At 40.5% G+C, this 25257-nt stretch overlaps 3 protein-coding genes across 5 annotated transcripts; 2 read left to right on the top strand and 1 right to left on the bottom strand.

Annotated features, from left to right (window-relative positions):
* Window positions 1-570: 570 nt before the first annotated feature.
* Window positions 571-8640, top strand: LOC148407093 (microtubule-associated protein RP/EB family member 3-like). 2 transcript variants are annotated; one of them, XM_088403776.1, is made up of 9 exons: window positions 571-728; window positions 2963-3032; window positions 3986-4110; window positions 4180-4325; window positions 4436-4598; window positions 4709-4750; window positions 5880-6016; window positions 6110-6262; window positions 7371-8640. In XM_088403776.1, the coding sequence occupies exons 3-9, from the start codon at window positions 3990-3992 to the stop codon at window positions 7434-7436; spliced, it is 828 nt and encodes a 275-aa protein (XP_088259902.1). In that variant the 5' UTR covers window positions 571-728; window positions 2963-3032; window positions 3986-3989; the 3' UTR covers window positions 7437-8640. The 2 variants fall into 2 exon arrangements, with proteins under 2 accessions (XP_088259902.1, XP_088259901.1); XM_088403775.1 differs by lacking the exon at window positions 4709-4750 and having other exon boundaries at window positions 572-728.
* A 648-nt stretch (window positions 8641-9288) lies between these two features.
* On the top strand, window positions 9289-19385 carry tmem214 (transmembrane protein 214). 2 transcript variants are annotated; one of them, XM_088403379.1, is made up of 17 exons: window positions 9289-9516; window positions 11716-11906; window positions 12141-12291; window positions 13467-13601; window positions 13770-13852; window positions 14913-15018; window positions 15277-15358; window positions 15441-15542; window positions 15891-16032; window positions 16101-16192; window positions 16266-16314; window positions 16399-16506; window positions 16596-16713; window positions 17138-17234; window positions 17740-17908; window positions 17987-18138; window positions 18486-19385. In XM_088403379.1, exons 1-17 carry the CDS (start codon window positions 9369-9371, stop codon window positions 18610-18612), a joined length of 2052 nt encoding a protein of 683 aa, XP_088259505.1. In that variant the 5' UTR covers window positions 9289-9368; the 3' UTR covers window positions 18613-19385. The 2 variants fall into 2 exon arrangements, with proteins under 2 accessions (XP_088259505.1, XP_088259506.1); XM_088403380.1 differs by lacking the exon at window positions 9289-9516 and adding an exon at window positions 9784-9931.
* On the bottom strand, window positions 19382-25151 carry acat2 (acetyl-CoA acetyltransferase 2). Its single transcript, XM_088403381.1, has 9 exons — window positions 25010-25151; window positions 24140-24274; window positions 23884-24065; window positions 23170-23287; window positions 22601-22744; window positions 21694-21816; window positions 21472-21626; window positions 20660-20770; window positions 19382-20539 (listed from the first exon to the last, which is right to left on the bottom strand). The coding sequence occupies exons 1-9, from the start codon at window positions 25056-25058 to the stop codon at window positions 20369-20371; spliced, it is 1188 nt and encodes a 395-aa protein (XP_088259507.1). The 5' UTR covers window positions 25059-25151; the 3' UTR covers window positions 19382-20368.
* Between the last annotated feature and the right edge of the window lie 106 nt (window positions 25152-25257).

The raw sequence follows: 25257 nt of genomic DNA, 5'->3' as shown, positions 1-25257 counted from the left end.
TACGTCACGTGGTACAAGACCCACGACCGCAGTTGAACAAGATGAGAATGATTGGATCAAAGTGCATTCTAGTTGTCACGTTGCATTTGTAAAGCCTCCTGCAGGATGGTCATGACCCACTCTAAGCACATCTTAATCACGTCCAGATGTTTCAATGTGCGCGACCTTGAGGGATTTGTTCCGAACACATTAACATCCAGATTCTGAATTTGACCGCTGCGATAATTGCATCTTTGTATTAATTGCGTTATGAAGCTCTAAGGCGTCATCCTGCTTTATTTGATCATTGCTATCGATCCCGACGTGGCGCTTTTGATATCAGATCATTATTTAAACAAAAGCCTGACCTAAAACGCAAAACGCGCGTCAATTCAGGTGACACCATTTTAAATAAGTAATAACAATGTAACAAAATCTTTAACACCGGAGAATTTTAAATATTTGATCCATCAGAATTTTACAATGAACAAGCTCAACACTGACGCCATAGAAGAATTTGCGCGTAAGCGCTTTTAATCACCAAAAGTCGGCCCGTCATTTTGATGAGAGCCGAAATGGCGCCGTAGCATCTTCCGGTTTCACCAAATCGAACGACGAAATAGTGCAACCGGGGTTGCGCATGCGCCGTAGCCACCAGATTAAGTCCTCCGCGCAGCACGGGAGGCAGCGCTTTGCAAAAGACATCTCGCCGAAGAGCACGCCAGTCACAGGGACTTTGTCGTCCTTGAGTAAGTCACATTTCACTTTGCTCAACCAACCTTGCACCGCTTTACGCGTTCTGCTGCGTATTTGGACCGCCGTAGCTCATCTGTGTTATATCTGTATAGACGGGCTAATTGCGGCAGCGCCACACGGGGTGACAGTCCTCCTTTCTTTAGTAATGTGTATTTTCGTTCAGGCCTCCAGAGGGGGTACCGTTAACTTCAACACAACAAGTCTGCGTTTAAATGCCTCGTCTGGGTTATATTTCCATATCAACCGAAATCAAAAGCGGCGTTTCTACGCGCCGCGAAGCGCCCGAATTCAACGACAAGGGTCCAAATGGCAATTTAGTTGCCTAGCCGACGTTAGCAGAAGTTAGCAAGGTGCTAGCAACGAATCAGTTAAGAATGTCAACTGTGGGAATTTGGGAAAGCACTTTAAAAACATGACAATCGCCGGTGGTCTGAATTATTAATGACTCGACTCTGATTTTATTCATTTCTCTTGCGATCCTGTATACTTCTCAAATTCCGCTACCACGCTTTTGAATACTTAACATCAAATACTTCTTGTTGACCATTGAAAACAATATAATCGACACATTGTATCGATAACTTCACAAAGGACTTATCCACACGATTTAAATTTACGTACATACTTTATAGATATTTTACAGACCTTTAGTTGTTTTTCTTACTAATTATAGCTTGAGTGGAACAATGAATTCATTGTCTTGACTATAAACCGCGTAATAACAGCTTTAATGTACAGAAGCGATCTTTCTTCATAAATTTGAAATGCCCCCTAGTAGAATCACGTTTCCTTGAAAAGAAATTCTGATACAATTTAACGGTAACTTAATAGTAAATATTCACAAGATTGCACATGACTGTTGCTTATGTAATAATGGCTTCATGTCAAAGCAATTAATACGTCCAACAATTTTAGCGTTTTGGTGTCAATGTGGAAATTATTTCCCAGCTTTGGCTGGAGAATGCAGGATTTTATTTAAAACTCCGTAAACAGCTTTTCAGCTTTATGTCTGGCTGTTCTGTTAAAGGGATAGTCCTCTAATTGAGCAATTTTCAAAAATAAAGTGTTACTATTTCGTCTATAATTAATTTATTGACTACATTATGTATCATGTACAATTATGACTTAAAAAACGCATTTTCCGCATTGTGTCAACAAAATGACATCACCTGTGTTCAAGGCTCAAATGCGTTTTTAAAGATATTAATGATACATGTAAAATAATTTAGCTATGTCAGAAAAAGTGGAATATTCCTCTAAAATTACCTAAATAGCTGTTTAGGGTTATATGTGCAAGTGTGCTGTTCAATTTATTGTGTGTATAATGTGTTGGTGTATTTTCCATCATTTTACAGTTGTATCTTGAGGTAGAAACATTTCCGAGATTCAAGATTTTTTTGTCTTAAAGTTTTTAGCAAAAATTGGAGTAAACTTATTTTCTTTTTACATACGTGTTACATTTTTGTTGTTTATTTTTTGATTGGGGGGCTGCAATGAATTATTTGCAATTTCCGTCATTATGACGGGAAAGATGCTTGAGACAAGTTAGCAAAAATTGGAGTAAACTTTCTACTGCTAGCTGTTTTAGCATTTCTTTAGCATTAACAGCGGTTTGGAAGAATAATTTTCATTTTTCGTAATAACAGATGTGTTAAAAATATTTTTGTTTGTCTTTTTGGTGCGTTGGGTGCAATTAATGCCATTTTCCATCATTTTGATGAGTGTTTTGCATTATGAGCATGGTCATGAAACAAATTGAACCCTGAAGTTGAAGCACCATTGTATAGGGGAAAATAGAGGTGTCTATTTGAAGTGCAGAATTTATTTATTCACTCGGACAGGTAGTATGTTTCTTTGTTTCATCAGCGGAATAAGAAAATTGTATCAAATTGTTGGTATTTTTCACATTTCACTGTGATTGATTGTATTACGTTTTTGGATTTACTGCATAGAAACTTTGTAATTGTGTCTTTAGCTGTCACAAATTCGTAGCCTGTGCTGAGTGGACAGTTACCTCTGTGAAGCGCCGATGTCAGGAAACGATTATTCAGCACAACATCCTGTGTGGTGTTATTTAGGACCACGGGAAATGCTTGGGTGATGTTTGAGTGTGTGGTCCCCCTCCAACTCATCTGCTTTTGTTAACTAGCTTTGGTTAAACCGTTAAATGAGGATTAGGCAAAAGTGTTAAGTTGACTGAGTGCGTGACTGTCTTTGATGCGTCCAGGATCTTGTTTTAAGGTGCTCCAGACCAACCTACTCCGAAGCAAGTTCTCACCAAAACACAAGCAGTGAAGGTGAGCGATATGAATACATTTCTTTTGCGCCATAGTAAAACTCCTTGCCGTCTTTATACTCTTTTCAAAAGTGATCGATTCCTTCGCACGTCACGATCAAGTGTCAGGTCCGGAGTACGGTGTCATGAAATACGTGAGCACGCGGGAGCTGCAGTTGGCAAAATTCCACGCCCAAACACTCACCCGCAGACTCGCAGGAACATGTGCCACCACACCAAGCGCCACCTCCTAATTCATACAGTATTTTCAATACATTCCAAGCTTCATATTTCATTAAAAAAGCATGCAGAAAAAGCGGGGTGTATGAAAGGCACTCTTTGGACCGCTTCACCTTTAATTTATTGACAAAATAAATCTTTGTCATTAAGGATGTGAACTAATTATTGTTTTATTTCTATTAAATATATCGGTGCAACAATTGATCCATTTTTATTTTTGGTAATCGTATAGAGACCTAAAATTGCTCAAAAGCAGCAATATTTAGTCTGTTGTCTGGAAATATTTTTAGATTGATATCGTCCATTATGAAAACAGTACCACTAGATTATGAGACATTTACTCACATTTGTTCTTAACTTTTGGAAAACAAAGATCAACATTTTTTTTTAACAAAATGACAATATATCCATTATTTACAGTGAGGGGTGCAGTTATAGTATTTTTGGTATTCAGAAAGCTAACAAAACTCAAAACGAAATATTGATTACTCCAATGAAAATAAGTTTTTTAAGGTGAAAAACAATTATAAATACAGAAAACAAAGTAGCAAATTTCCACTTAACTCATTCAATGCCAGGGATGTATTTTCACGTTTTTTTTTTGAGTGGACATTAAATCCCAGGTATATTTCAGTGATGTGTTGGAGATGACAAAGTGGAAGATGAGAATTTGTTTTTTTTTTCTCCGCTACATAGTCCAATCCAGTCAAATGATACACACTATGTCCATTTCAGGAGGATGGCGGTGAATGTCTACTCCACCTCTATGACCATCGAAAACCTGAGTCGCCATGACATGTTGGCGTGGGTCAACGACTCTTTACAGCTCACCTACACCAAGATTGAACAACTCGGTTCAGGTAAACACACACGCACACACACACACACACGCTATATATGACGTTCACGCGATGATATTTTCTCTTTAGGTGCAGCGTACTGTCAGTTTATGGACATGCTGTTTCCAGGGTGCATTTTGTTGAAAAAAGTCAAATTCAATGCCAAACTGGAACACGAATACATTCACAATTTCAAGGTCCTACAGGCCTCATTCAAGAGGATGTCTGTAGATAAAGTAAGCATGCGCATTTTATAGATCAAACAAATCCAATCGTGAATCTGAATTTTTACTGGACTTGGTTATTTCTCACTTTTGTTTGTCATGGAATTGCATTCTTCTCTCAGATCATCCCCGTGGAGAGGCTGGTCAAAGGCAAGTTCCAGGACAACTTTGAGTTCCTTCAATGGTTTAAGAAGTTCTTTGACGCCAACTATGACGGGAAAGAATACGACCCTCTCCTGTTACGCCAGGGCCTGGAGGGAACGCCGCCGCCGCCGCCCAATTCGGGTACAATGCAGCCCGTGCAAGTTGGTTTGAGTGTGTGTGTGTGTGTGAGAGAGAAAAAAAAGGCTCATTTCATGCCTCTTGATGGAACTACATCCTCACCTTTAAAACAGGTGACCCCATTATCCACAAACCCAAGAGACCTGTTCACTCAGGTAACACCCATTTCATTGTGGCATGCCTCTTTGTGTTTGTCAATGCCCACTGCATGTTTAACTCACATATTTACTAGAAACCTGGATTGGTCCTTTCTAATGTTTGCGTTGAGGCACCGGAAATAAAAAATAACAGGATTGTGTTATTTCGATGAATGCAGTCACGCTCTGCTTAGTGGCAAAATTTGAGGAACGAAACCATATCGGTGACAAATGATTTGAAACACCATAATATTTTATGAACCTATAAGTAATTAGTATCCATTGGAAACAGTATTTGCTTGATATCGATCCATACCGATGGCCCTTGTGAGAAAATAGAACAGTATTACGCAGTAAAGTTGTTTTTAATAAAACTACTTGTGTACTGTGTAGATATTGCATATTTTGTTAGACGTGAAAACGGTAAGCAATCAATATTAAAATAACATACATACATCTTAACATATACGCATTAACAACAATGTATTTTTACCGAGATTGCAATTTCATTGACGCATATCCGTTTTGACTAGGCTGGTAGTGAAAGAGTTTCTATTACTATGTAACTATTTTATCAACATTTATTCCTTTGGCCCTCAGCGTGACAGCAATGAATAAAATTCAAGCTCAAATTAAAAATATTTTACAATTTGTGAGTGCGAGTGAGATATCCAATCCAACCAATCTAATCCAACTTTATTTGTTAAGCGCTTTAAAACAACCACAGCTGACCAAAGTGCTGTACAGAGAAATAAAATCATAAATAATCTGTATATTGAACATGTCAGGGGAAGCCTGTTCCTTTTTTCACTCATTACTCAATTTACAGTGACTTTTTTTTGTGGCGTTTCAAGGATTCTGAGAAAGCCTCCTGAGAAGTATCCAAAATGCAGATGAATAACACTTGCACAAAGTAAATACTAGCTAATTTAGCTGCATTGTTATGAAGCAATGGAGTGGAAACGCAGAACGACTCCCCTCACAGATACATTTATATTAGTAGGCAGTTGACAGGTTATCTGTCCGTATTTGTTTTTTAAACGTCGGTCTGGATATTACAACAAGGCTCGCGTTTTTGTAGTTGGTCTCGGACGATCGATTTCTGAAAAATGCAGAGTTGCTCCAGTGTGTGTTTGCGCCTTTGCAGGCCCCATCAGAACATCTCCCACTGCACCCAAGAGTGTCCCCGCCCCGCAGAAGCAGATCAATGCACCAGCGGCCCGCAGGAACCCCGCCATGACCCGCAACGGAGGAGACTCGGAGCTCATGGAGCTGAACCAGCAGGTGGCAAACAAGACATTTTCGGCAGGAGCCAGGAAATCACTATGCATGGTCTCAATTTTATGTCTCTCACTTCCATCGTTTTTGTCCACGCAGCTGCTGGATATGAAACTGACTTTGGACGGACTGGAGAAGGAGAGGGACTTTTACTTTGGCAAGCTGAGAGACATTGAATTGATCTGCCAGGACGGAGAAAATGAAAACAACCCAGTCCTCAACAAGATCATGGACATTCTCTATGCTACAGAGGTAAACACTATCCGCTGCGATACACTTTAAAGAGGCAATTCTCCATTTACGAGGACTAGGGCGAGATCTCGTGAGATTGGGCGCCACGAGATTCCTCGTCCCTGCGCACGGGAGAATGCATTGCTTGTTAATCCAACTGCCAATCAAAACATACGTGACCATAGCAAATAGTGTTTTTGACACGAATGCTTGTATTTTGACACAAAGGCTTTTATTTTGAAGTTGTTCCTGGAAAGCATATCGCGACAACGGCCGACACTATACCAAAACTGTCGTTGCCGCAGATATCTGTCCCAGATATTTATGGGCAGTAGGCGGGGGGCCAGCCATGAGATCAACAACCATTCACGCATCCAATCACACCTAAGGACAATTTAGAGTGTCCAACATATTTCCATGCAGGTTTTTGAAATGTGGTAGGAAGAGAACCCACGCGGGCTCGGGTAGAACATGCAGATTTCACACAGGAGATCCGGAGCGAGACGGAATCGAACTCGCATCCCTTAACTGTGAGGCAGACTTGCTACCCACTGCCCCTCCGAGCCAGCATTTAGCGCAGCCTCTAGCATAAATTAGCCGCTAGTCGACAGCACACGTGAGCAGTTGGATTACTTTTCAAAGACAGTTTTCAGAGACGAATGATGCTCACAGTTGCCGTTTGTACTGATCACTTTTGAACAACTGCACACTGACTAATGTGTGCTCTATTAATCCGACGTGACGGTTATAAAAGTTGGTAATTAATTGGAATGTCTTATTTGGTCTGTGTTTGTGTTATTCACCAAGCAAAATAAAAACTCAAGTTTAATTATTACCCAGTTGCAATATGCTTATAATCACCTATATAATGCTTACAATTGGACACTACATCACTCGTTTTGCTTCAGTCTGCTCAGTAAAAAGAAAATATTTTGAAAATTGAACATTCATATTAGGCATTACTTGATATTACCTAAAAGTCTCGTCTCGTCCTCATGGACTCAATCTCATGAGACCTCTCGTCTCGTTGGATCTGTGTCTCGTCCCATCCCTACCAAATACAAATTGCAACCCAAGACAGCAACGCTGCAAGGTGAAACATGTTGAAATGTTTCCTTTTGTTTTACAGGAGGGCTTTGCACCACCAGATGATGAGGATGTTGATGAAGGGGCACAAGGAGAGCAGGACTTTTGAGCCACCCCCCCTTTCACCCTTTAACCACTTTAAACTTCATCATAACCACAGAAAATGTGCCCCTGACATTTTCCTTAACTTTTTACAAGGTTCCCCCCTTTCTCCTTCCATCTTGTTTGTGGCGGTTCATTTTCTATTTGTTTTTTTCTTTTCAGTCCAGCCTACAAAACTATGTTTGGACCTGTTGGTTCAGCTAAACCAGAGGTGCCAGCTGCTGGGCGTGATTGCTCACTAGACTCTCATGCGTTGAGACTGACAGCTCGGAAGCAACATTAAAAGTTGCGTGTGTGAAGTTGCGGGCGGCTTTCTTTCACCGTGCACTTTAATTGGCAAGCGTATGCAGAGAAAAAAATGAATTTGCTGTAGATATTATTCGGAAAGACACGTTTTTTTTTCTATACTTTATTAGCCAAGCGGTAAGGTCTTTTGTGTAAGTGATGCAAATGAAAATAGTTTGCATAGTGAACGTAGCCCGCAAACATATCACAGACTTTCTCACATGCACGTAGATCAAAACAGTTGTCGTTTTCACTTTAAGCTTTCGTTGATCAAAGTTACCGCCATGACAGTTTGACAGCTTGTTTTTGAGGAAGCCTGTTGTATTTATGATTTAATTTATTTGTCTTTTTTTTTTTTTCAAATCAGCGCTGTCACTTTTTGGAAAAAAAATAAATCAAAGGTGGTTTGGGATTGAGTCTTGCACTAAATGTAGCGAAAGAAGCCCACACATGTGATCCTACTTGCCAACCAGCAGTGATTGGCTGCAGCCAGAAATATACAGGAAGATGCAATTTTATAATTTTGCAGCCTTTTTGTGTGTTTGATTTTTGCATTTAATTTCTTTAAAAATGCCAAGTTGGAGTTGTCATTGTGAAATGTATTTCATACAAATGCCAGGTTTTCATGTTATTAATGGTGACAAAAGTAAGTTAAAGACACTACTAAATTACTAATAGTTGACCATTGATTTTCAAGCTCAACATTTTAGCTGCTAACTTTATTATTTTTGCTGTATTTAATTGTGTTTTCATTTACAGTACTGCATAGCACTAAAATGCCACAGTGTGGTATGTCGTCACTGGCAGCCTGGCTGAGTGGTCAAAATGAGTTGGCCCTTTTTTTCTCAAGTTTGTCTACAAACGATCATGATCAACATCTGGACTTGGTGTTGGAATGAAATAAAGCTCTGAGGTTCAAGAAAACATTATCATTGCATTTTGTCATACTAGAATAAAAATCAAACACCGGATGGCAATTAAATGTATTTTGTTATTGCTGAAGCTTTAAACAAAATTGTGTTAGTACAAAAAGTTGGAAGAAAAAAAAATGTTTAAAGGTTATGCCCTGAAGATGGAATTTTCATTGATATTTTTAGGTCCCACTTTAGCGTTTACAACACAAGATTTCAAAAGCTATACAAAGTATTGTTACTATTTTTAAAACGGATACTGCTCTAGCCATTTTCTATCATTTGATAACTTGCTGCCAATTTGAAAACACATCACATGCCCTTCACTATTTTGGGCTTGGTCTTGTGACATTCACTCGTAAGATGAATTAATGTCCGTGATTGATTACTTAATGATGTAAAAATACTACTGATTTTACTGCTGAAAATTTGTAAGTAAACTTAAAAAAAATGGTCTTGACGAGCCTTTATTTGAATACTAAAAATATGATACCAGTAAAATAATATGATGTCAGTAGAACAAACAATCAAAATGTAAAGATTGCAATACACATCCGGGCCACAAAGATATATAAAGAAAAGGCTTCGCAATGAATGAGGGACGTCATAGAAGATACGACGTCGACGTAGTGACGTCACGCGCGTAAAGCGACGTGGCACGTTGACGTTCATATGACCGCAGATCCTCGCAGTTCCCGGTCTCTTCCTTTCAGTGACGGACTGTGCAGGACCAAACTGGAAGCATGGCGTCGAGTAATGGTGCCGTCGGCAAATGGGAAGTGGTGAGGAAAGGCAAGAAAGGTAGCTCGGGAGGTGGTAAAAGCTCAGCGGAAAAGAAAGGCAACTCGGGGAACAGGAAAGCTCTCGGGGAGTCCAACCTGCCGTCCAGACGTAAGTGAACGCGTCCCACTGTGGTCCTTTTAAGTTCGTCACTGCATAGTCAGCTCAAATTGAAACCCGGAGCGACGTGTGCAGTCATTTTCATCATTATATTTGAACAACCGAAAACGGAATTAAAGATGACATGTGCTGTTAATATTCTACGCGGGCCAAAATAATTAACTAGCGCGATAGCGAAATAATTAGCTAGCTAGATAGCAAGCTAACTAGCTAGCTTAGCATCTTTCGGTACTTCCTCTTATTAATGCCATGTTGATTTCCTTCGCGAATATTTGACTCTAGTTGGCACTCAAAGGCTTTTCTTTAATTTCTAAATGTATGAGATGATTGCTTCGCGTCTCGACTCTGCGGTTAGCGAGTTAGATGTGTCAACAGAGGCAACGTCATCATTGCAAGTTTGCATCTGGTAAGCATGACGATATTTGTCTTGTCATTTTTTTTATATTTATTTTTTTGGGCAACACGCATACACAAATAGTATCTTGCTAATTATCGCCAACGGCTCTAACCGGGTGGAGCACAGAATTTTAGAATTTGGGCTGCACACATCTATTTGTGAACATGACATGGCAGGTCTTACAAAAATGACATCATTTAACAACAGTGTTGCCGTTTAATCAATGAGACAAAGTTTAAAGAAAGTATACTCAATTTTATTTCTAAAACGCTTTAATGTGTGCTCAAGGCGCAGGCCGGTAGTAATCTTGATCAAAAATATCAAGGTGTCATGGTATTTAAGCGATAGCTCAATTTTTTTCACATCACAATCTATTTCTAACTGAATTATTGAATATTTGGCACATTTACGAAATATGTAAAGTGTTTAGTGCAAGTAAATAATAAAACCGTTTTCCCCAAATACTGTATGGTAAGAAACACTTTTTTCCCCCCCAAAAAATTAAAGCCAAAATGCGGATTGATGAAGATGAGATTTATTCTGTTTTGATATAGATTTTACATTGTTGATGAACTGTTTGTGCAGCCATTACACTGTAAGAAGTACCAGAATTTGACCCCAAAATGAAGGGTGCGTCCTCTAGTAAATACATTAACATTCTTTTGTTTGTTTTTTTATGAACAAGTCACAGTGCCCTCTCACTTGTAAGCTTTTTTTAATACAAAGACCGCCTCCTCGTCCTCCATGCATGCCTAGAAGTTTTAAAAAATTACAGCGAGTGCGATCTAATTATTTTCAGAGGATGCTTGTTGAGTCAACTATGCATGCACTAGTGATATCGTCAACACTAAACTGGACTGTATGTTTGTTTTGTCAATGCTGCGGGGGAAAGAAGCACCTGTTTTACATTTGTTGCATCATTTCATTGCATCACACACTCACTAAGTATAGATTCTTGTTTCTAAGCAATGTGCTGTAGTTGCATGATCAGCAAACTGGTGACCCCCCCCCCCCCCCCCCCCCGTCAACGCCACCTCTCAAGATAGTGGGCAGGACTGCGTGATATAGCTTGTTTCCCATTAACCTCTGTAAACTTAAAATGGTGTTTGCGTGATGGACAAATGGGTGCCTGACAAATTTGAATATGGAGGAAATATCCATTTATTTCAATAATTTGTTGCAAAAGTGGAAATGTTTGCCCACTGGAAAGTGTATTCTGTGGTGTATTTATGTAATATGCCCTCAGTGGTGTAATTTGGGCTGCCTTTTGCATTATGGTTTTTGGGGGATATCAAACTGTCAACTATTTAAAAGCCGGGGAAGCCTATGCAGTGCTTTTCTGCTGTTGGATTTTTTCAAAGTCGAGTTTATTGTCAATTTCTTCTCATGTGCTTAACATACAAAGGAATCAAAATTGCGTTTCTCACTATATAAATATAAACTTATATAAACGTTTTAATTTCCATCTCTATTTCAAGTTAACTGCTGAAAATGCACTCATGATTTGTTTGCTAGTTTGGTTCATTATGTTGGCAAAAATGTTAATTGCCTTCAAAGTTAAAGTAGATGTTCGCAAACGTCTTATTTGACTCAACACAAGTCTGAAAGGATATACATAATATGAATAATGTCAAATCATTGCGAAAGCTGCGCTATGAGGGGAGGGTGCAAAAAGGGGCAGTGCTGCAATTCCTTCATGACAAAATACCACAGTGGGACAAAGTTGTAGTCGAGGGTGTTGACTGCTATACGTGCGGGGATCCGATCACCGCTGCCTTGTTGGTTTCCCTCAGAACCGTCAGTGATGTCAAGCACTTTGTTTGACACCTTTGAGAAGATCTCAAAGAAGCAGAACAAGGAGCAGGTTCCGCCGAGCCAGCCTCAAAATAAGAAGCCCTCTTCGACGAAACCGTCGAAGAAGATGTCCCCCAAAAGTGCACCTAGCCATCCCGCTCACAAGACTCTGCAAGAGGCCTTCAAAGAGGTGAGTGAATTAACAACTTTAAATGGCGGAGGATTTATCCACCGTCTTAAGATATGCTTTGATCATGTGGACCTTTGTAGATGATTTTCATATCATTTACCAGAAGAAAAAAAAAAGCTGTCGCGCATGAGGCGCTGTGAGGCACACGATCACATGCCGAAGCCCAGTCTAGCTTTTGCTCAATGCTCCTTTGTTTGACGTGTGCTCTTCATGTCTCCCGGTGTCCGCCGTCAGCTGGATATAGCCGATCTGAAAGAACAGTTGGCCAAGAGTCAGTCCATGTTCCCCAAAAACCCGTCGGTGTGGGCCAAAGACCTGGCGGGATACCTCAACCTCAAGCTGACTGCGCCAGTGGTCGAGCCGACCCTCAGCAGCTACGCTCATGGTGTGTGTGCTTTTTCTGCATGTTTACTGAAAGGGGAAGTCAACACAAATGTTTTTGTTCGGATTAAGCCTCCTGTTATTTTGTGGGTCAAACTGACCCATTTGACTTTTCAAGTAAATGTTCTTTGTAGATTTGCAGTGCAAATTCTCTGATTGGATTGTCCATAATCAACATATCGAATTTAAAAAATGACCTTCGTTTCCATTTTTCAGAAAGCGTTTTTGTGAAAACGCTTTTTGAATTTTCTAAAAAATGTAGCAGGTTTCTTGATGGATAAGCTAAATAATAAATAAAAAGCGCCCTTCTGAAGGAGATAAAAATGGAATCACAAGATTTGTTAGTTAGCATGATTATACACAAAAAATGTTCTGAAACTTTTATTACTCATGACCTCGATTCATGTTATTTCTATTCCGGAGAAATTAATGTCATACAAATCCATAAATTGCTCTGTTTGTGCGTTTGTTTTCACACAAAAAAACAGTTTTTGACACTTTTGGAAAATTAAACACACCTACCAGTTATATTGACTCAAAGTTGCTGTTGCTGATAAGTGAACATTAAAGAACTGGTTAAAATAAAATGCTGACTTTGGATTACACACATTTCGGGCTTGTGCTTGACTAAATACACCCCAGGTCAAAGTAACTCAGGACTGTTCCTTGCAAACAAACATAACAGGAATGTTAATATTGCTTTTGTGCGACATGAATTAGACACCTGTTTTAATATATCTCTGCGGACGGCCATTTTGCCTTTTCCTTTGGAGTAAAAATGAAATTGCGGTTGCTCAGGTAATGGCCGATCACGCTCAACTCGCGTGTCACATGACCAAACTCAAGAAAACAGAAGAGCCGTGCAAAATAAAACTTTTGGGGTTGACTTCCCCTCCAAGGGGGAAAATTGTTGGTTTCGCTTGAGTAATAATAATAATAGAAATCCAGACATGGACAATGCTACAAAAATGTATTTGAAAGTTTGATATCAGCTAGTTGAACATCCCCTAAATACACCGGATTTTTTTGCCATCCTAAAATCCTTTTGTGTGTGGTCCAGCTGACCAATTGGCACTAAAACAAATTCGTGATTACAAAGTATCTGTGAATTACGACAAAGTACAGATTTTTTTTTTTCCCCTGATAGTTGTTTCAAGCAGCTGCACATTGTGTCAACAGACTACCCATACTGTCTTACGAGCAAGGAGCTGAAGGTCGTCATCAAGAATATTCTTGGCAGTTGCAGTGACTCCTTGCCGGATTTCTTTGACCACTGTCTTTACACTATGCTGCGTGAACTGGAGAGGCATTCGGGTAGGTTAAGTGTAAATTGATCAAATAATAACAAAGATGACACACTCGACGTCTGTTGTACACAAATGAGCAAAAATTTGACTGTATGTAACAATCGTAATTGACTGGAATCGTTTCAACTCGACATTTCAGTGATTTTTTTTTTTTTTTTCTCACTTTTGTTTCCAGGCGAGCCCCTGCACGGATACAGAGTTTGCATCCAAGCAGTTTTGCAAGACAAACCCAAACTGGCAACTCAGAACTTGCCTTTGGTGAGTCAATGAGTGTAAAGCAGTCTAGCCCTTTTGTTTTTTTCCCTCAAGGTTAGAGGCCCACACAGGATGAAGAACAAGTGTATGCACACTGCTCTTCTAATATATGTGATGTTAAATAATGTGATGTTAAATTTAACCCTTTGATAGATAAAACGACACCAGAATAATTGTTAAAGCAGACCCTACTGTTGGGAGTATTAAAATATGCAAAATGGGTGAAAATCACAGTTAAGTTCAGTTTAGCAAATGTTTGGAGGCGGCTCCTACTTGTGAGCCTCTTTATAAATTTTACAACACTAAAGTAATTATGTAGGTACTAAATTCAGGGAGTAATTAATTACCTTAGGATCTATATATTTGACCACTAAAGTAAATGATTACTTCAGTACTTCAGCCTGAAGTAATTCATTACTTTGCTTAATTAAGTACCTAAGTATTCAGTTACTTTAGGTACTAAAATAATAATTCACTTACGATGTAAATAGGACTTATTTTTTTAGTTCCTAAAGTAATTGATTACCTTGGTAGTTATGTACTTAAGTACCTTAGTATTGAAACTAATTGATTACTTTAGTACTTGATTCAGTTAACAAACATTTTAGATCCTCCTTTGATCAAACACTTGAAGTTGAAAAGAAACAATAGAAAATGAATTGAATGCTGTAGACTTTAAAAAAAAAAAAAGTAAAAATAGGTCTTTGGGATTTAACGAGTGACTGCCAAATAAATGTCGCTAAAGAGATGACATAAAAATATAGATGAATCCATTCTTGGTCTTGGTCATGCTGCTGAAATATGAGAAGCTGAAAATAAATTCCAAATCCCACAAATACATTTGAGACAACATTTTGCCGCTGATCATGAGAAGCCAGCAGAGGAGAGCCTACCATGTGATGCATAAACAGATCTCATTTATGCAAGCAATGTGCCGCTGCTAGTCCTCATGTTATACCCGCTGTTATTTTTTTCTTTACGGGTTTAGCAAGGCGAGACTTGATTTGCGATCGCTCCGCAATAATAATATGACAAGCAAACATTTTCCCTCCTCCTCCCTCAGTATTTGGAGTTGCTGCGGTCGGTGCAGAATCAGCCAATGAAGTGTTTAACCATCATGTGGGCTCTGGGCCAGGCAGGTTTTTACGACCTGAGCCAGGGACTAAGAGGTACGCCTCCATACCCGCCTCGCTCCAAACTAGATGGTCCCAGCAATGCACCAATGGCGCGGAGGCACTCGCCTCTCTCCTGGTTTGGCGATCATTTGCCGAACTAGAGCGAGAGGTTAGTCAAGCAAAAGTGCGCCTTGGTGCTTTGCGTGGCCCAACAGTTGCCGGATGACGGCGCGGAAATTCGTAACGCTCTCGGGATGAGACGAGAGTAAAAAAAAAAAAAAAAAACGGCGCGCCGATAACGTTGTTTTTCAGTGTGGCTGGGTATCATGCTTCCCGTGCTGGGAGTCAAGTCGCTGTCCTCGTATGCCATCGCCTATCTGGAGAGGCTCCTCCAGTGAGTCCAATTTCAATGACTTATTGTTGACGGGTATGCAGTGAATAACTGTGATGATGACATGTTGGCACGCTTTTCCCAGCCTCCATTCGAACCTGACGAAAGGATTTGGCATCATGGGTCCGAAAGAGTTCTTTCCCCTGCTGGATTTCGCCTTCATGCCCAAGAACGCCTTGCCGGCCAGGTAAATGTCAGCCATCGCGTTTTGGGGCTTCGACTAATAATAAAAATCCCTTTATTCAAAAAGAAGACTGTATTTCAAATTGGCAGTGCAGCAAATGGACTCTGAAATAATTTAATCCCCAACGCGCGTTTATACGTCTTTGCGGTCCTGAAATTCAATACCCGGACTTTATTTACCAACGGCTCTTTTTAACCGTCAAATGTGTTTTGAACGTGTCCAAATACATTTGTTCTTTTACCGTATCCCTCCTTTATTGTCGGGCCGACGGCAAGCCCGGTCGCGTTTCCGTGCCAACCGCGGGCGGAGTCTTGAGTTTTGCCTTTTTGAGCGTTTGCGCCTGCGTTGCAGTCTGCAAGGGCAGCTGAGGCGCCTTTACCCCCGCCTGAAGGCCTTGGCCTTCGGGGCCAAACCCGAGAGCACCTTACACACCTTCCTGCCGTCGTTTCTGTCGAGGGCCACGCCGCACTGCCCGCCGGAAATGAAGAAAGAGGTGATGAGGAAAGCGCTCCCCGCGAAAGCTGCCGAATATTCACGGCGGCTTCTCCCTCCCTTTTTCAGTTGCTCGGCAGCATGACGGAGTGTTTGTGCGTGGATCCTCAGAGTTTGGGGGTGTGGAGGCAACTCTACACCAAACACTTAGCTCAGTCCAGGTGAGTTGTTGCCATGCCATTTCATCTTTAAGGGAACATCTCAAATGGCTGACTCCTGTATCTTGCACCTTAGTCTTCTGCTCAATCATTTGTTGCGCTGCTGGAATAACCTACCCCTAAAGGTATACTAATAGAACATCTATATCATATCTGCATTTCTGGCGGATAAAGACTCATCTTTTTTTTTTTTTTTTCCCCCCGTTTAGCTGAGGAAGAATCTTGAAGAAACAATTCAGTCTTTCAAAGTGACCAACGAAGAAATGAAAGCAAACACCCAGTCTCAGGACCTCAACGACTGCAATCACCTGTGTCAGGTCGGTCGCATGTTCAAGTTTGTTTTGTTTTTTTTGTCGTTTCGCTGAAAACGCGAAAGGGATTGAAGGGATGACGTGTTTGCTCCCAGAGTCTCCAAGTGAAGATGCGTGGAAAGGGCTTCCCCTGGTCCAAGCTGCTCCTGGTCTTGTTAGTGTTTGTCGCCGGTTTCGTCGTTCAGGACATCCGATCTCACGGTTCCTTCGCCGGTATGACGAGTTGTTCCCGTGCATGTTCAACCAGTTGAAGTGTGACATTTGATTGTTGAATAATCTTATCCAGTAAGCATTTTTCAGCCACATAAACGTCCTAACCAGCAGGAAAAAAAATATTGATTTAAAGGGAAAAAAACAGTGCCTATGTCCATGTTATTACGAAACTTTGGAGCTACATTTGTAGCAATATCTCAGCATCTTCTAGAAAGATTGAAGATGGAGTGTGTTGCATCCTTATTTTTTTTTTATGGTTTGTCTGCTGTAGAGTTGTGTTAGTAATGACAATGCACATACGTACAGGAAATTAAATATAGAATAAAGGGTACAAAAATGACCTTGTACATCCTTTAGTGATAACTTCCTTGATGTTCCAATTTATTTGCTCTTTCTTGGAAAACGGTATGCTGGTGTGTTGCAGATTCAGTCACTGCCAAACATCTCCGCAGCTCGGGCGTGATGGCCGTTTCTGAACAGGCGTGGAGCAAAATCAACATCTACTCCAAACAAGGTTTCAGGTAGCACCTCACTCATGCCATGCTCTTCACTCGTTTTGTTCAAATCTAGAGCCCCACCATTTAATTGGCAGACTTGTTCATAATAAGAAAGTGAATTATGGCCCCCTAAACATCAGCCAAATAGTTGATAGTTGCAGATGATTTTAGCAGCTATTGTGTACAAGTAAAATCTGTATCATTATTTACTACACATAAATCATTATACATATCGTACATCCTATTGCCTAAAATAAATGATTATTTTGACGCCGTTTTTAGACCTTTCCTTACCCAAATGCTTGGAAAGAATTGCAACAAAGTACCCGGGATTTGAATGTCCTCTTTTTTTTCTTAAACCATGAATATACTGTTATTTGCGAGTTATTTATAGGTATCGGGCTAGCCTGTAAATAGTGAAAATCCGCATACAATGGACACCCATTGAAATGCATTGGGAGGAAACATACGATGTTATTCGTGATCTTTTTTTAAAATACTTACTTTTATGTCTGTTTTGTTTGTTTAGCTGGCTGGAAACAAACATGCCATATTATTACTCTGAGAGTATGCGGGTTCTGGAACCGGTGTTCCAACAAGGCCTGGAGAAAAGCAAAACGGCAGCCCTCGTCATGTCTGAAAAAAGCCAGCGTCTCGTGGCGTGGATCAAAGAAAATAGCCCGCTGCTCATAGAATGGGTGAGGCGCCGTCTTGCCAATGCAAAACGTTACTTTTCCAACCTTGGAATGTGGAAATAATGTTCATTTTGTGCGCAGGTGAAGACAAACACGCCTGACAGTGTTTGCGAGTTTTTGGCTTATGTGAAATCCCTGCTCCTCTTCATCCACCAAAACTACATCCTGCCAGTGCTGGCGTACTTAATTGAACTGCTACAGCTAGCATGGCGCGACCTTCAAGACTCCTGCAAGTCAGTACCTACTTCCTTCCTAACTTTTATTGATCGCGCTGCGGGATTTTTGTTTTTTTATTATACCTGCGCGGCACAAGATCTTTATTTTTATTTCTTATATGGTGCCTGTGTAGTGTCTAGAACATCAATTAGCAGCTAGCATCAATTAGCTGCTAGCTAGCAGCCTGAGAACGATCTTTTCTGTGGATATAACTGAATTGAGCACCGTTCCAAATCCTGCAGAAATGTCGTCTCGTCTCTTCCCGCGGACTCCATCTTGTCGCATTTGTGTCTCGTCTTAAGCCTGGTGATAAGCCGACGCCAAATTGAATAAATGAGGTGTTATGTCATTGTGTGTGTCGCAGCGGTGAAGTGTCGATATCGTGTTTGAGAGGCCACGCCTTGTCCTTGACCAACTCGACGTGGCAGCTGCTTCAGCATACCACCTCGGCCATCACCACATGGGCTCAGGGGCTGCTGACTCCAGCGTAACACGCACACACGCACACACACACACTCTTGCGAATACACAAGGCCACCTGGTGGCTTATCACTGCGTCCGTTCCTGTCTTAAACTGTGATTGGACACCTTAGGATCAAACGACTTAACTAATCTGTAAGTTGTTTTTCCACTATTTTTTTTTTTTTTTTAATCAAGAAGCTCAGTGTGTTGAGTGTATATATGTTTTTCCTTTTCTTACCAATACTTTTCCATTGCTTGATGCAAACACCGTGAGTTTCTACTATGAAGGTCAGGTTCTGTGTGTGTGTGTGTGTGAGAAAAACATTGTATGGAAACTGGCAAATGACCAAAAATGTTTTCTGACCTGAACCTCATCACGTTTTCAATCAAACATGGCCGCGTTTACTAGAAACTGAATTGCATCCACTTTGTGTGTGAGATGTGTGTGTTTGTTGTGTGTGTGTGGCCAATCTTTTGGCGAACGTTGCCCCCAATGGAAAATCCCTCCCACGATGTAAAATGTATTGGGATCTCTTGTTGTCAGGATGGTGTCACATACCGCCATTTTTAACTATTTCAATTAGCCCTCAAAATTGATGGCTCATTTGTTAACCCCGCCCCCCTTCCACGAGCTCTTATTTTCTGGACCTTGAAGGAATCCTGACCTCAGCCGCACACGCGTATGATGCCCGCCCCCTACAAAAACATTTCACACTAGCTGATCGTTCTCTATGTGAAAGACGTTTGGATTAATATGGAGGAGTTATGTCTTATGTCAATAAATGATTTGTAATAGACTTCATTTTGCTTCAGTTTATTTCATGTTTCCTACATAGATTTTTACCATTCATTTACGATACATAGTCTTTTTTCCTTAAAAGAAGCCTCACAACACATGGTTCTCTCTTCCACACAAAAAAAGCATTATTATTCATGGATTTTTTTTTTTTTTTTTTTACAAAAAGGCTTTACTCATTTTTTTTAATAATTATACATGGTATTTTTTTTTAGCAAAAAAAATCTCACTATACATGAATGTTTTTTTCCCCCTAAAAAACAGGCTATAAATTTTTGTGCAAAAAATAAGTTAAAGCCTAAAAAAATGACCATGTATATAACATGACAGTACAGTACTTAACACATCTTTTGCACAAAAAGCCTTACTATACACGGTTGAGGTTTTTTTTGCATATAAAGGCTTACTATAGATGGTCATTTTATTGCAAGAAAAAACTTTTCATCTGAATGTTTTTATCCCAAAAAAAGCCTTACTATACATGGTTGTTTTTTTTGCGCATAAAAGCCTTACTATTCATGGTTGTTTTTTTCAAGAAAAAAGATTACAATAAATGTTTGTCATTTTTGCAAAAATAAAAATAAATCCGTATGGTCATATTTTTGCACATAAAAAGCCTTACTATACATGCTTCTTTTTTTAATACACCAAAAATGCCTTTTTATAAATTATTTTTTCACTTTAAAGCCTGACCACCCATGGTCTATTGTTTCAAAAAAAACAACAACCTTACTCTACATGTACATAATTACATGGTTGTGAAAGTACATTTGTACATCTGGAAAAAGCGTAAATCAAAGTAATTGATTTATGACTGAATATGAGAAATCGCAGATTGAACAATTTTGCCCCAGGCAATCAACCCCCATTGAAATGACAAGCATTGAAGCAGTCCCTTTTAAAGAACATGTCCCATTTGTCAACGTTAATAACTACACCCGACAGATGATTTTTTTCCACGCGGGGCCCCCTTGTGGAGGAAGGCCACATCAGAGGCTCTCCACACACACGGCGATGCCCATCCCTCCTCCGATGCACAGGGCCGCCACGCCCGTCTTGCCGCCCGTCCTCCGGAGCGCGTGCAGCAGCGTGACCAGAACGCGGCAGCCCGACATGCCGATGGGATGGCCCAGCGAGATGGCGCCGCCGTTCACGTTCACCTGAAGCGGGAGGGGGGGGGGGGGGGGGGGGGGGGGGGGGGGGGGGGGGGGGGGGGGGGGGGGATACCTTCCGTGCTCGCGCAAAATCCAAACAAATAGAGAAAGGTTCTTGAACGGTACCTTTTCTTCTTTTAGTCCAAGCTCTTGGATCACGGCCAAGGACTGCGCGGCAAAGGCCTCGTTGATCTCAAACAGATCCACCTGCTCCGTTTGCCACCCGGCTTTCGCAACCTACATCGAGAAAAACGTTCCAACACGATAGGGCGGCCTTAGAATAGTTCTTCGGTTTGCATGCCTGTATAAAAACACATACATGTAATATACTGTATGTACGCACGATATTTATTTTATATATACAGTATACATGATTTTTTTCATGTTGTGCTTTCTTTTGGACTTTTTCTTTTAAAGTATATTTATCAGTCTCTCCATAAATATAAAAAAGAATATTTTGATGAACTTCCTTACCATCCTTACTGTTCAATTTATTTATACAGTAAATTATGTATACACACATGCATACATACATATTTACATATAAATGTATACACATGATTTTCATTTTATATATACAGTATACATGATTTTTTTTCATGTTGTGCTTTCTTTTGGACTTTTTCTGTTAAAATATATTTATCAGTCTCTCCATAAATATAAAAAAGAATATTTTGATGAACTTCCTTATTATCCTTACTGTTCAATTTATTTATACAGTATGTACACACATATATATTTACATATAAATGTATACACACAATTTTGATATTATAATATTATATTGATATATTTAGAAACACAGTACATGCAAACATACATATAATTCTATATACACACGCAAATTTGCATACGTTTTGAAGTCGGTTTTGGCATTGAAAGAGTCTAATAAGTGAAAAAGAAAAGCGGGGATTGCGAGCGTCAGTTTGAATTCTCACCGCTTTCCTGATGGCGGGTATGGGCCCGGTTCCCATGACGGCCGGGTCGATCCCGGCTTGAGCCCAGGACACGATCCGGGCCATGGGCCGCAGGCCCCGCCCGGAGGCTTCCGATTGGCTCATGAGCACGACGGCGGCGGCGCCGTCGTTAATGCCTGCGGCGTGGGAAGCTTTTCGAAATTTGCCCCGGCTTTGAGGCCGCCGCTTGAAGGTGGCGCTCACCTGAGGCGTTGCCGGCGGTAACGCTGCCGCCGGCGTCCTTCACGAAGCACGGCTTGAGTTTGGACATGCTTTCAAGATGGCTGCCGTGTCGAGGGTACTCGTCCGACTTCACTTCCACCGTGCCTGAAAAATAAAAAATAAAAAATAGTTTGCATTGAGCAGCTTTGTCAGCTTTTATTTTAGTGTTTGGTGAATTTGTTGAATGCAGGGGAAAATAAATGCACACAATACACAATAAATACAATTTCCAACTGACCGAAATTACTTTGAAAAACAGTTAACGTTTGATTTACTATGCATTTTATTTTTTATTATTTTATTGTTATTGTTTTTAATTTGAAAGAAACGGAATTTTAACAAACTCATTCATAGCTTTTCGTATAAGTAGTTAAGAACTACTGCAAACTGGATTCAAAACCTGTGCAAAACATGGAGTCCGCGACTTAGAAATTTTTTCAAATGGTCGCTTTTTAAAAACAACATTTTTGGAATGATTTTGAGCTATTGCCCAGTTCTGGTAAAAAATACATATAAATTTATATTTTTAATAACGCATTTTTGGGAATTGAACGAGTTCAAATAAACTTTGGACTTGTAATTAGACCATTTTGGGGTCATTTTGTTCCACATTATTCTGGCAGCATTATAGCCGAGGGATGCACACACCCGGTAGCGTGATAACGAAGTGGTCGTGCAATGTTGTCACCATTTGGGTGAAATTTCAGCTCCCTGTTGTCTTCGATGATTTTTGGCCCGATTTTGGCGGGGAAAATATCTGAATGCCTTCAACTTTCTTAATGTTGTTATTGAACAACAACACAAAATAAAAAGTTAGTCTGTTCTTGCTGATTTCCAATGAGATCATATCTGCCATTTGATTGGTTAATTAACGTGCTGGTTTCCTTACCTTTCCTGGATGGAACGGCAACCGGGACAATCTCGGGAAGGAAGTATCCGGCTTTCTGCGCCGCTTCCACCTTGCTCTGCGAACGCACGGCAAACACGTCCTGCGCCTCTCGAGTGATGGCCCACCGCTTGGCCACATTCTCCGCTAAGATAAAAAACAAAACAAAACACACAGTCGTGAATGGTGGTTTTTGTTTTTTCTTATCACAAAAACTTCAACTTGTACCGCATATGATTTCAATCAAGACAGCTAAGTGGAACTGTGGTTAGCAAGTCCGCCTCACAGTTCAGGGACCAGAGTTCAAATCCACCTCGCTCCAGCTTTCCTGTTTGGAGTTTGCACGTTCTCCCCGAGCCCGTGCGAGATCTCTCCGAGTACTCCGGCTTCCTCCCGCACTCCAAAAACATGCACGCCAGGTGTTTTGGCCAAACTAAATTGTGTGTGAATGGTTGTCCGTCTCTGCGCGCCCTGCGATTGGCTGACAGCAACTCGAAGGTGTCCCCCGCCTACTTTTATAAGCGGCTACGGAAAAAAAGATGGATGACTTGAATGGTATTGCGCCGGCGCACCTGTGACGCCCATGTGGTAGCCGTGGAAGGCATCGGTCAACCCGTCTGCCACCATGGAGTCCTGCAGGGAGGCGTCGCCCATTTTCAACCCCGCCCGCATGTGCAACGTATGAGGAGCCTAAAAAGGCAAAATATGGGGATTAAGATGATAATTATGCATATTGGGGGGACAAGATTGCAAAATTTGTAAGGTAAAATACCAGTCACCAAACTCTGTGACGTAAACATTTGATGTCTTTGCACTGTTATTTCCCCTTTTATTATTTTGTTAACAAAAACATAAAATCGATATTTTAGGGGGTGGGTCTGGGCCAACTTAAGAGGAAAAATATCCAGAAAAATTGCGAGATAAACCTGGAATAAATATTGTCATAAATGAAAACCAATGTAGCAGAGCATATCTTTATTTTTTTTTTATTTCAATAAAATTCTCATTTTTGACTTAAAAGGAAACAAATTTGCAAGAGTAAAGTAATGTCAACCTTCAATAGATATGGTCATAAATGTAAATATAAGCAGAAGAAGGTTATTAAATAAATGTAAAATTTAAAGTTTAGTTTTTAAATAAATAAAATTGCAATTTTGAGTGGTCTTGCTTAAAAAAAAAAAAGTAGACAATAGTTTTTTGTGACTGGTCTAGTCTCAAAAGACCAATTGCAAGAAAAAAGCAACGTAAACTTAAACTAGATAAGGTCATAAATGCGAAAGGCTCACCCTGCTCATACTCTCCATGCCACCTGCCACCACCACGGTGGACTCCCCGGTTTGGATGGACTGAGCCCCAAGACACACAGCTTTCAGTCCGGAGCCGCATACCATTTGGCAGCTCCAAGCCGGGACCGAGTAGGGGATGCCTGCAGCCACGCTGGCCTGACGGGCCGGGTTCTGCCCGTGCCCTGTGACACGGGGCAAACGCGATATAAGCCAGTGGATGTTCAAAGTCAGTTTTGTTCATGGGCACTGCTGGTACCTGCCGTCAGGACGTGGCCCAGGATGACCTCGGACACGTCCGCTGGCTCCACTGCGGCCCGCTTCAGGACATCCTTAATCACCGCCGAACACAGGTCGTGCACAGGCACCGTGGACAGAGAGCCGTTCAAGGACCCTTCGAGGTGAGAACAAAAAAACACAAATTTTCAGAAGGGGAAAATTATATCATGATATATATATATATATATATATATATATATATATATATATATATATATATATATATATATATATATATATATATATATTTATATAAAGCTTTTTTTCATCAATGAAATAATTATTTTGGTTAAAAAAGTGAAACATTTGCTGTCATGACACAACAAAATAATGTATTCCAATAAATATTCGATTGTGGCATTGAAAACTACTTCGCATTAGTGGGAATAACAACAAAGATAATTAGAACTACCGGTACATTTTTTTTTGGTCTCATAAATAATGCTCGACATATGTAAGTTCCTGGTCCGATGTGTTCACGTTATCAATAACCAATCACATGAGGGGCATTTCCGTGGGATGACAAATTGGCCAATCACAGCGTTCGACTCAAGACAGGACACTCAGATCCAGCCAATATGAACACAGCGTGACCGAACGTCACCAAACCACGTTATGAATGGATTTTTTTTTAATTCAGATGTAAAAAAAAAAATAGCAATACTTCATTTACAACAGTTTGACATAATTTCATACTTTAAAAAAAGATTTTGAGCTCGCTTTCAGAATAGTAAGTCGAGAGGGTGCCGAGTCGCGGTTACATTCAATTCAAGCACAAAAAAAAGACTTGAAATAAGGAAGTAAGACGCTTTTAAATGAATGACAGTTGCGTGAAACGTATGTACTTTACCGATTGGGGTCCGCGCGGCAGAAACGATGACAACGGGATCTTTATTCATGTTGACTTGGCTGCACCCTGCTGTTTCGTGCTCGGACAAACCTCAAATGTTTGTATGCGGACCGCAGCAAATCCTGTTTTGACATCACCGCTGTTACAGCGGTGAAATGGCACAGCAGCGCCACCGCATGTGGCGGCGGTGGTATTGCTCCTGCTGTGGATCCAAACAGTTATCTTGCCTCATAAGTGAAATGTTGAAA

Source organism: Hippichthys cyanospilos, chromosome 20 (genome assembly GCF_059441005.1).
Source record: "Hippichthys cyanospilos isolate Australia breed blue-spotted pipefish chromosome 20, RoL_Hcya_1.0, whole genome shotgun sequence".
In the NCBI taxonomy this organism is placed as follows: Eukaryota; Metazoa; Chordata; class Actinopteri; order Syngnathiformes; family Syngnathidae; genus Hippichthys; species Hippichthys cyanospilos.
Note: the sequence above shows the minus strand (reverse complement) of the source record. Positions and strands in the feature narration are given on the sequence as shown.